Genomic DNA, 12,060 nt, shown 5'->3' with positions numbered 1-12,060 from the left:
CCTGTTGATGAGAAAAGGGACTTTGACAAGGTTATGTACTGAGTACATAATACTCAGTGTTTTAAAGATTTATGTTCACTGTTGTGGTTTGGAGCTTGGAGCTTTGTGCTAACTGCTTGCTTGCACCAGTTACTGTAGTGGGTACAGCTCTTCCCGTTCCATTCTGGGTGTTCCTTGCCTGTTCACGTGTCTATTTTGGACTGAAAAATGCCACAAAATACGTTCAGCATTAACGGGGACAAGTTAAATTAAATAAAAAATTAAAATACCACTTTTTTCTTCTTTTGCAAAGAAGAAGCGCTATGTAAGCAAGCCATAAATAAGAGGAATCGGAGTAGAATACGTCAGCTGGACACAAATGTAGAACGAAGAGCCCTTGGAGAGATTCAGAACGTGGGCGAAGGCTCCACCGCCACACAGGGCGCTTGGCCGCCCGCGGAGTCCTCGCAGGCAAACCTCGGGGAGCAGACCCAGAGCGGGCCCCAGGGAGGAAGGTCGCAGCGTAGGGAGAGGCACAACCGCATGGAAAGAGATAGAAGGTAATGCGTGTGATTGCTCGTCAACACGCAAGTTTACTATAGGTACTAGCCGTAATCGGCAAGTTAGTCATGAACAGTAGTTTAGCTATTTCAAAATGTGTGCAAAGTGGAGAAGAGTGGCCAGAGTAAATGTTGACTTTGTTTTGCTAGGTGGATCGGGGTCCCCAGGATCACCCCTAGGCTTGAGGATTCATTACGAAGACTTACGGCTTTGAATTATTACAGAGAAAGGACACAGCAAACTTAGCAAAGGTGCCTGGGGAGGAGTCCAGGGAGCCAGAGGCGAGCTCCCAGGTGTCCCCTCCCAGGGGACTCCCAGATGCACTCCGCTCCCCCAGCACCGGGTCCCGAGCCGGGGAAAATGTTGCCAGCTGGGAACGCTCGCGAGAGACACGGTGCCCCGAGATTGCCCTGGCGGGGCGGGTCATGGAGGCATTCCCTACCTGGCGAGCCGCCAAACCCCGGGCCCCCAGAAGGAGAGCCAGCGCTCAGCATGAGCCCTGTTGTTTGTACAGACATTTTAAGCACAGTTAGGCACCTAACTAATGGTGCTGGGAACCCTCCTGAAATCCCAGTTCCCAGAGGCCTCAGGGGCCGGCCTCGTGAGTGGGCCTCCAGCAGACAGCTGGGCTGCACACCAGGGCACCGGCTTTGCCTGGTTCTTCTAAGAATGTTGGGGAAGAAGGGGTGTAAAACTGTTATTTAGGTCGTTTTATTTGCAGAATTTATTTAGATTTCATGTAGAACCAAAAGGTGGTTAATTTTTCTCTGTTTCAGGTGGGTTTTTACCTGATGTTTCTTTAAGTTAATTAACTGAATCATTTGCGGGGTACTTTGGACCAGTTTCCTTTCTATAGCACGGGGCAAGGCAAATACTCAACTTGGAAGCTCCAGGGTTGACCTAAGGCAATTTATTTCTTTTTATGGGATATTCCAGCTAGCTAGCCAGCCAGTGATCGTTCTTAGACCTGTACACACACACACAGTCTCTCTCTCTCTGTCTCTCTCTCTGTCTCTCTGAAGGATGTTGTGTGAACAATGAAGAAGAGCTTTCCTACTCTGGCGTTTCATCCACATTTACTGAGTACTTACGTGTAGGACCCTTACACCGTGTGTGGACACCCTGACATTCCCTAGGTTCACACACTGCAGGCTCACCACCTCTCCGGCTCTTGTCTGTAAAGTAGAGCTACGTCCTGCAGTCAAACACATGGGTGTGAAAAGGGTCTGGCTCTGTCTAGAAGTTCGAGAACGCGTCAAAATGCCAGCTGTCGTGTTGGCCTTATGAGGTTGCCACGTCAGAGCCCAAGTGTGCATGTGGGAAGGTGGGCATCAAGGGTCGTGCTGCGCAAGCTTCTCCGTGTCAGCTTCTCTAGGACCTGGCATTACACTGAGTATCATCCGTGAGACTTAAAATGGCCTAATCGTAAGACTCAACTTGTGATTTAACTTATCTCTCTAAAAAAGAATTACCTCTAAAGAGACGGGGTTTCAGGACGTTAGCAGGCTGGTAGTCTGTGATCCTTTTTTGAACCGGGACCCCCTTGGAGATCAGAGCTTGACCTCTAGCTGTGGGTGAGTTCCTTGGCACATGGAGAGTGGGGTGGTAACTTTTGAGTGAAAAAACATCTACCCAGAAAAAGCACACACAGAATTTTGCTTCCAGTTTTGGGGGTTTGGCTCCATCCCTGGTCTAGAGACTTGAACCTGGCCCTTGCTCCTGGCCCATGAGAAGTCTGTGGGGAGGAGCCTGCAGCAGGACGGCCCTGCGGTACCAGCGGAGCGCGGTCCCCGAGCCCCGGTGCCAGGCCGGGAGACGTTTGCTTCCACTTCTCAGCTTGATTACTTTGGGTTTTGACTGTAGGCGCAGAATCCGCATTTGCTGTGATGAGCTGAACCTTTTAGTCCCGTTCTGCAACGCGGAGACGGATAAGGCGACCACCCTGCAGTGGACCACAGCGTTTCTAAAGTACATTCAGGAAAGACATGGAGATTCTCTGAAAAAGGTCAGTGTTCAGGGCAGATTATCAGAATTTTACGAATGTTTTCAGTGATCTTATTTATCGTTTTTTCCCTAAGGTATCCCAGAGTGTCCTTTGTTCCCTGGAATCCAGCGTCAGATACTGAGTTCACTGGGAACGAGCTCCGCTCGTTAATGTGGTAACTCACCATTTACCACAGTAATAATCACAGCCTGGGTTGGTTCACTCACCAAGTGACTCACCAAGTGACTGGTAGCAGTCGTCAGATAACACGTTGAGCACCTGCCGTATGCAGCAGCTTGTATGGGGCTTGAAGGGGCTTCAGGGGTGATGACATTTTCAGCCTCTGAGAACTCTGTGAAGGGACAAAACAAGAATAGTTAAGAATTAAGGAAGGGAGAGAGGCAGATAAACGTGAAGCAGTCTGAAATTCAAATGCATTCAAAGACGGAGAAGAGAGACCCTTTCACACGCTGGGTGACGGGATGACGTGGGGGCTTTGGGGCCCGAGCACCTGGCTCCTCGGGCAGCCGGCACTGCCCTGACCCTGTCTGTTCGGCCCCAGGGGCAATCCCAGCGCGTGAGTGCGGCTCGTGGGGGACGGAACACGTGGTGTGAGTGGGAGTCCGGCTGCCCCCTCCTTGGTGGCTCAGATGGAGGGACGGAGGCGTTCACTGCCTTGGCTTCAGTGCTCTGCCCCGGGGGGCCTCGACTCCAGGTACCGGCGTCGGCGTGCTGGTGGTCAGGGGGAGTGCCGATGAGGCCTCAGGTGAAACCAGCGCACCCTGATTCTGGTGCTGTCGAAGCCGCTGTGTGGCCGCAGCATCTGTTAGGGACCGAGCTGAGGTGGGTGCACACTCATGGGAGCCTTTTAAAAAGAGCCTGCTGTGTCCAGATCCTGGCGGGGGTCTGTGTTTCTGTTGCCCCCTCTGACTCCGCGTGGTCCTCACGGTACGTGAGCTGTGGGGTTTCATTGTACGTGTGATCGCGATTGAGTGACATTTGTGTCACATTCCTCCTGATTAGATCATTTATGTTTATCATACAGGTACTCTTTGATGTTATTTGTTAGAGGCAGACTGTTAAGTTTAATCAAAATAAAGCTTTTATGTATATTTTTATCGCTTTTTAAATCTTAACTCCAGCCATTTAATACAGCGTAATATTAGTTTCAGGGGTACAATACAGTGGCCCCGCACTTCCATACCTCACCTGGTGCTCATCACAACAGGTGCGCTCCTTCAGCCCCCAGCCCTGCCCTCTGGTGACCTTCCGTGTGTTCACTAGGGTTAAGATTCTGTTTCTTGCTTTGTCTTTCTTTTTTCCCTTTGCTCATCTGTTTTGTTTGTTTAAATTCCACGTATGAGTGAGATAATGTATTTAATTGTCTTTGTCTTTCCACAGTTTGGCTGTGGGCATTGCTGCTGTAAACGTTGGGATACAGGAGCCCCTTCTAATCTGCATTTTTGTACCCTTTGGGGTAAATACCCAGTAGTGCCATTGCTGGGTCGTAGGGTGGCTCTGTTTGTAACTCTTTGAGGACCCTCCACGCTGATCTCCAGAGCGTCTGCACCAGCCCGCATCCCCACCAGCAGCGTGAGAGGGCTCCCCTTTCTCTAAATCCTCACCAACATCTGTTGTTTCCTAACGTGTTAACTTTACCTATTCTGATAGGTGGGAGGCGGGATCTCATGGTGGTTTTGACTTGCGTTTCCCTGATGCCGAGGGATGTGGAGCATCTTTTTGTGTGCCTGTTCCCCACCTGGGTGTCTTCTTTGGAGAAAAGCTTTTATGTTTTTGAAAACGACTTAACGTTTAGCTTTGTGTACCTATTAATAGTGAATTATTGATATAATTCATTCATGATGAAGGTGCTTACAACAAAAAATTTGTTAACTGTCTTTGTATATATTCAGAGGTTAAAGAAGCTAAAACTTATGGGTACTATATTTTGTATTCCATATGTGTTATGTTTCCTGGGTATTTCTGAAGCTTAATTACATTGAATGTGTAGATTGTTTCTGGATCAGAGTTAGGAGGTGTCAAGAAACAGGCTGCAGGAATCCCTGGGGGGCTCAGAGGTTTAGCGCCTGCCTTTGGCCCAGGGCGCGATCCTAGAGTCCTGGGATCGAGTCCCACGTCGGGCTCCCTGCATGGAGCCTGCTTCTCCCTCCTCCTGTGTCTCTGCCTCTCTCTCTCTCTTTTTCTATGTCTATCATAAATAAATAAATAAATCTTTAAAAAAAAAAGAGAGAAAGAAACAGGCTGCAGTAGATGTCGGGGACATGTTGTTGGGATTAGCACATAACTCCCCAAGCAGGGTCTATGGCTATTTTCTTAGTAACTGGTCTCTCTGATTTGTGTAGTTGTGTTTTTACAGATAAGACACATGAGAATTTTGTTATTTGTTTATATTTTATTTATTTATTTGTGAGAGAGTGAGCGGGGGTGGGGGTGCAGGAGGGAGAAGCACACTCCCCACTGAGCAGGGAGCCCGACGCTGGACTTGATCCCAGGACCCTGAGACGATGACCTGATCCAAAGACAGATGCTTCACCCACTGAGCCACCCAGGCGCACCTATGTGAGTGTTTTAAACGATTTTCCTAAATCGTTTTAGTATATATTTTCATTCCACAGATCACTCTACCCAGGCTTATTATGTTCGAGATGCTGGGGATCATCCTTTGAATGAGACCGAGACAGTGCTGGTGACGTGGTTGGTGCTCAGGTGTCTCCGTCCTGTCCCGAGGAGGAGAGCTGCTCTGCGGGCCCTGCCTGCAGAGGGGGCTCCTTAGGTTGGATGTCGAGGGCTCTGGAGGGTTTTAGGTAGCAGTGGCATGTCAACCTTAAAATAGCCAGTGATGCCTGCCTTTGGCCCAGGGTGTGATCCTGGAGTCCCGGGATCAAGTCCCACATCCGGCTCCTTGCATGGAGCCTGCTCCTCCCTCTGCCTGTGTCTCTGCCCCTCTCTCTCTCTCTCTCTCTGTCATGAATAAAAAATAAATGCAATCTTAAAAAAATAAAATAAAAGTCAGTGATTTTACTAGCAAAATGAGTTTATTGGGGAATACAGGAACTGCAATTCAGGATACCCAAGCTGGAGTGTACACATGCAAGCCCCAAGAGACAGGGAAGGCCAGCTTTCTTAGGTTTTAGGGAGGAATCAGGGCGGTTGTTTTGGACGGAAGTCTGCTGGAGAAGGGGGTTTTGGTGGTTGTGGTGGTTTTCCACTAGCGCAGGCTGTGGCCAGTGCAGTGTTGCTGGGGCAGGGAGCTGTGGCGGCGGCCCCCCTCGCCACGTAAGTCTTTCTGCCTGTGTCGCTCGGCTGCAGCTCGCAAGCCCCCGAGGTGGCCCGACCCCGTCTCCAGGGAGGCCTGTTGTGCTGTCTCCACAGGTACCGTCTGATTGATGTTTTCCAAGGTCACCCTGGAAGTAGAGGTTGAGGTGGGCAGGCGTAGAGGCGAAACCGGGGCTGGCCAGGGGCAGTAGGCAGCGGGAGGGCAGGACGGGGGACAGGGACCTGGCTCGCCCAGCTGGGTGGATGGTGCTGACCGCACGGGGGACATGGGGTTCACAGGGGGGGTCCAGCCTCTGTCTCAGACGTGCTGCAGTTTCAGTGCCCAGCAGGTGTCAAGTGATGTCCAGAAGGCCATCAGTAGAGGGGTCTGGTCATTGTCAGCCAATGGCTGGTCCCCTTGGTGCTCTTTATCTTGTCTTTTTTTTTTTTTTTTTTTAATTCCATTTTAGTTCCAGTGTCATTATCGTACAGTGTTCTGTTAGTTTCAGGTCACTTTGTGTTCTTTTCCTAAGGAACAGACATAGAGCACGATGGTACCTGATGCCCCCACCTGACCCCTGGGCCAACCGTTTTCCCCTCACGCACTCACGTTTGCTGCATAATTTCACAGTCGTTATAGGCACCAGTGTCTGCAGGCGTCTCCTAGAAAATCTTTGTATTTTATTTATTTATTTAATGTATTTATTTATTCATTCATCCCTGAGAGACACAGGCAGAGGGAGAAGCAGGCTCCATGCAGGGATCCCAACATGGGACTCCATCCCAGGCCCCGGGGTCACGTCCTGAGCTGAAGGCAGGCGCTCAACCACTGAGCCGCCCAGGTGCCCCAGATTTCTGAATTTAGATGACTTGTGTTCTATGGGAAATTTTGATAGAATTTGAAACTTAGAAAAATTAGAATGGTATGAGGAGCTCTGTGTCCCCCCAGACTCACCCCAAGTCACCAGGTATTGACATTTTAACCCATTTGTTGTGTCATGCTTCATCTCTCATATATTTTTTGAACCATTTAACAGTGAATCGAAGATCCGTAAATATTCGTGTTTATCTTACAGGGAGATACGTTATCTTCTTACGTGCTAAAATCAGGAAATTTAACCTTGCTTTCATGTGGTCGTCCGGCTCGGGGTCAGCATTTAGATTTTGCCTATTGGCCCAGTAATGTCCTCTATGACTTTCCCCGTCGGGATCCAGTCCAGAATCCCCGATTCTGCTGGGTCGTGGAGCTCGGCAGGGCTGGGGGCCGCCCCTCGCTCCTGTCCCCCCTGAAGCCGCCGGCCCTTGGCCCACGTTCCCTTCACGGCCTGCACTCTGTGCTGTGAGGCTGTGAGAACTCCTGGCCCCAGGGGTTCTCGGCCCCAAATCAGTCCACAGTCCTGGGGGGCGCGGCCGAGGGACTGACGGCGTCCAGTTGGCGTGCAGGGCCCGCCGGTCCCGTATTGAGAGGTGCCCCACGCCTGCACAAGAGACCCCCCCTCGCTGGCTCCTGAAGGTGGGACGGTGGCCTGTGGGGTGGGCACGGCGGGAGGAGAAGCTCCCTGCGGCGGCCGCGGCCAGCGCACGGGCTCTGCTGGTGCTGGAGCCGCTCCGTCCTCTCTAGGCCTTCATCCTTCCCGAGGCCTCGCGTGTCCTGGCCTCGGGGAGCGGGCCGAGGCAGTGCTAGGGTTTTTTCTACCATAATCTGCTTTTATGTTGTTTTAAAATCTTAGTTACCTTCTTTATTTTTTTTTTTAAGGTTTATTCTTTCTGATATCTTGGGTATAAAAGCTTTTGGTCTGTTTTTCACATTTTTTATGATGTCATCAGTGAGGATGGTCTGTATAAAGAAATGGCTTTTGAAAGTTTGTGGAGACTCCCATCGTGACCTCTTCTGTGGTCAATTATTAAAAGTTCCGTGTTTATTTGAAAAGAATGCGTGTTCTTCGCTGGTGAATTGTGTTAGGGTGAGATGATGCTGGCGATTGAGACACTTTGCTCTCCTCCTCTTGCCTGGCAGGCCGGCTCCAAGAGGCACGGCCTGGCCCCGACCGCTTGCCCAGCTGGGGCAGCCCCGTCAGGTGCGTGTGTCCGCCTGCTGTCCTCCGCCTCCCCCCTTCCTGGCGCAGCTCTTCCACGTGGGATTAGAGCCCCCACTCTCTCCTTCCAAGAAGTACACTTTCTGGGGCGCCGGGGGTGCTCAGTGGGTGAAGCGCCTACCTTCAGCTCAGGTCATGAGCCCACATGGGGCTCCCTGCTTCTCCCGCTGCCCCTCCCCTCGTTCATGCTCTCTCACTCACTCACTCAAATAAGTAAGATCTTTAGAAATATATGTATCCACCTCATTTTCTTTAGTTTACTTTTAGTTATGTCCTCTCCATACCCAACGTGGGGCCTGAGCTCACGACTCCAAGGTCAGCATCTCCCGCTCTTCCTACTGAGCCAGGCAGCCGCCCCAAGGAAGCCACTTTCTATTTGGCATTCTCCTCCCCACAGATCTGAGGCGAATGTCGGCTTTGGCCGGACACCACCACAGGGTGTTCTGATTCGTTTTAAGACTCCCTCGCAAGTCTATCATTTCACTGAAACAGATGCTGGTGGAGGGAGAAGGACAGCAGCTGCCGGCTTCCTCGGCCCCGTCCAGGAGGTGGCGGGTCCCTGGAGAACCCAGACCACACGGTGGCTTCCCTGCTGCTGGCGAAGTGCTCACCGCAGGGGGACGCCCAGCGCCGGCCTCACCGTGTGCACGTCGTTCGGGATCTCTCTGGAGTCCTTTCTTACGTCAGAAATGATGGTTTCCCTCCTTGTGACTTTTGTGTAATTCCCGAAGGTAAATTGTACCTTCTCAAATATAGGCAAATATTTTATATTTGGGCTTTGAGTGTCATTTCCATATAGGAAATGGTCAAAGTGTGGTTCATCTTCAGCTGCATGGAGACCCTAAAACCGTTTAAAGTTTGGGAAGAGAATTAGAGATACGTGCAGGCATAGCTCCTGAGCGCAGGTGGTAGTTGCCGATGGCAGGTGGCGTCGGGCAGACGCCACTTTGACAGCGGACAGGCACATGTCCAGCCATCCAGGAGGTTCGCGGGTTTCCTGGCGCAGCAGAGTACTTCTGCTTCCCCCGGACACGAAGCCAGTATAAGCCCATTACAGCGCAGCAACAGGCAGGCAGCACGATTCAAAACAGGCAAAGGACTTGAATACTTTTTTCCAAAGAAGATAAACAAATGGCCAACAGGTCCAGGAACAGATGCCCAGCACCTCCGTTCATCAGGGAGATGCCAGCCAAGTGGATGTGCCCCTTCATACACGTCACAGCTGAGACGCCAGGTGTGGCTGTGACAAATGGCAAGAGCAAGTCTGGGAATGTAACGTGGCGGCGGAGGAAAGTCGTGTGATAGTTTGCAAAAAATTAGAATTACCACGTGACCCAGCAGTTCCACTCGCGAGTAGGTGCCCAGAAGGACTGAAAGCGGGGACCCAGATGGACACTTTGTTCTCAACAGCGCTATTCACAGTGGCCAAGATGTGGGAGCGCCCGAGTGACCGTCAGCAGAGGAGGGGATAAGTAACGTGTGTGCGCGCGGCGTAGGCTTCGGCCAGGGAAGCGCTCCGGTGCCTGCCGCAGTGTGTGGACCAGAGGACGCTCTTGTGAGCCAAGGAAACCGTCACAAAAGGACAGATGCTAAATGAGTCCACTTCTGTGTCCAATTCCTAGGGACGGAAAGTGGGATGCGGGGTGGGGGGCGGGCGGGGGTCAGTGCTCCATGAGGACGGAGTGTCTGGGGGATGACGACGTCTGAAGTTGTGGTCACACAATATGGTGAAGGTAGTTAACGCCCCTGGAGAAAACCACCTGCAGTGGCTAAAATGGAAAGTTTCATGTGGCATATTTTGTACCGTAACAGAAAAATCTATAAACATAAATTTAGTTGTAGAAGAATGTGGTGTTTTAAAAAAACTTTGGGAAATTTATCCAGGCCCAGGTAAGGGGGTGTTCCGGGAGGTCTGCCGCAGACACTGGGACGCCTGCCTGCACCCTCGTCCTGCCACCCTCGCTGGAGGTTTTTTTTTTTAATTCAATTAATTAACATATAATGTATTATTGGTGTCAGAGGTGGAGCTCAATGATTCATCAGTTGCTTGTCACACCCAGGGCTCAAGACCCCGCGGCCCCCGTGCCCCTCCCCCGTTGCCCCCTCCCTGCCCCCCAGCGGCCCTCAGTTTGTTCCCTAGAGCTTGGCCTCTTTATTTTCTCCTCCCTTCCACCTCGATCCTGTTTTGTTTCTTAAATTCCGCATGTGAGTGAGCTCCTGTGTTTCTGATTGGCTTTCCCTCGCTCAGCACAACACCCTCTAGTTCCAGTGCGCGGGACGTTGTAAAGCAGCTCCCCAGATCTCAGCCAGACCTTGGTCTCCTCACGATGGCTCCCTTTCTTTCTCCCCCACCCTTCATTGATGTCCTAGGGTTTCCCAGCTTACGCATCTTGCAGACCTCTGATCTTTGTTTTGCAGGCAGAGGCCAAGGAGCTCAGAGCTCAGGCTGCTGCTTGCACTTGGCTGCTCTCCTGAGCTTGGGGCTGCCCCGCGTGCTCAGGATGGCCCAGCCCGACCCCGCCGTTGAAGCTGGGGCAGAGCTGCGGGAGCAAGGGCGGCCCTGCCAGGCTCCCCGAGCCAGCTGAGTCTTACAGAGCCGGCCCCTGACGCCAGGCCTGCCACGGAGCACTCCCCGGTGTGCGTGGGGTACGTGGTGGGCATGGTGTCTGTGGGGTGATGGAAAGTTCTGGAGACGGATGGTAGTGCTGCTGTGCAACTGTGCACGGGCTGGATGCAGCCCACCCAACACTCAGACGTGGTTAAAACGGTAAAGTAGTATGTAGACCTTACTACATTAAAAAAATATGGGACCCCTGGGTGGTTCAGTGGTTGAGCATCTGCCTTCGGCTCAGGTCGTGATCCTGGGGTCCCGGGATTGAGCCCCACATTGGGCTCCCTGCATGGAGCCTGCTTCTCCCTCTGCCTGTGTCCCTGCCCCCCCCCCCCTCTCTCTGTGTCTCTTATGAATAAATAAAATCTTTAAAAAAACAAGTATGACTGCTTGTTTTTAAATAAAGAAGGCTTGGCTTTATGATATGGACAGGCATTATGGGAATCCATTAGAAAATTAACAATATGTGTAAATGTGAGAAAGATGTTTGAATTCTTGATTTTATCACATACACCCCTTATGAGATATGAGTTCCTGGATGACACCTTTACATAAAGTAGTTTAGCTCCTAATTTCAGCCTGTTGTATATTTTTAGTTTTTAAAATTTTTATTCATTTTAAGTGCTCTATACCCAGCATGGGGCTCGAAGTCATGACCTAAGGTTCAGAGCCGCACGTCTCCACTGACTGAGCCAGCCAGGCATCCCCCCCCCCCCCCCCCCGGCCTTTTGTGTTTCTTAGATGGTTTCCAGGTCTGTGAATTTAGGGCATTAATGGTTGTTTCTCAACTTCAGGAATTCGAGAGTGTGTTTTGCGGTAAAACTGGCAGAAGGCTCAAGTTGACCAGACCGGACTCCTTGGTGGCGCGTCCCGCACAGGAGAGCCTACAGAGCAGCCCGGCCATGGACGTCAAGTGACCGGAAGGGACCGCTAGTTCCCGGCAGTGGCGGCTGCAGCCCGGGACCCCGCGCGTCCGCGCAGCCCTGGAGCCCGGCCGTCGGGCTCTGGGGCACGTGAGTCGAGTTGAGGGGCCTCCGGTGGGGACGTTTCGTAAAGATGTTTGTCTAGAACAAAATACTTAGCCATTCGTGTCCTCTTAGACCATTTGGGGATGAAGACATGTTGACAATTAGCAAGAAACTTTTCAATTATCTGCCTGATTCCATCATGTTTTCTTAACATGATAACTTCAAAAATTAACATCCTTTGTAATTTCCTTAGTCTTCCAAGGTATACCGCTTTTTACTTATTTTATTTACATTTTAAATATGCCCACTTAGCAATTGGAACAAGTTAAATTGTTCTTGATTAGAAGTAGTTTGGAAATTTTGCTCCTTTGTTTCCCCCCCCTGTGCTGACTTGAGTCGCCCGGGGCCGCGTTTGCGGAACTTGGTCCCTGTCCAGCCTTCCCGCTGGACCTTTTCCAGAGACTCCCTTTGAAGGCACTTTGTCCAGAAATGAAATACTGTCACAGTGGATTACTTCAGCGCCCTCATTTCGTATTGTCATTACTTTCTGTGTAATAAACTGTAGTGTTTGGAACTGAGGCTTTC

General features: G+C 51.1%; 1 protein-coding gene across 1 annotated transcript in view; it reads left to right on the top strand.

The window, feature by feature from the left end:
- Positions 1–12,053, top strand: part of TCFL5 (transcription factor like 5) — a 15,674-nt gene extending 3,621 nt beyond the window's left edge. Inside the window, 3 exon segments of the mRNA XM_038572823.1 lie at positions 293–539; positions 2,404–2,545; positions 11,302–12,053. Of these exon segments, the coding sequence (XP_038428751.1) occupies positions 293–539; positions 2,404–2,545; positions 11,302–11,424 (512 nt within the window). The 3' untranslated portion in view covers positions 11,425–12,053.
- The last annotated feature ends 7 nt before the right edge of the window (positions 12,054–12,060 follow it).

Source organism: Canis lupus, chromosome 24 (genome assembly GCF_011100685.1).
Source record: "Canis lupus familiaris isolate Mischka breed German Shepherd chromosome 24, alternate assembly UU_Cfam_GSD_1.0, whole genome shotgun sequence".
Lineage (NCBI taxonomy): Eukaryota > Metazoa > Chordata > Mammalia > Carnivora > Canidae > Canis > Canis lupus.
This window is presented reverse-complemented; position numbering and strand designations above follow the sequence as displayed.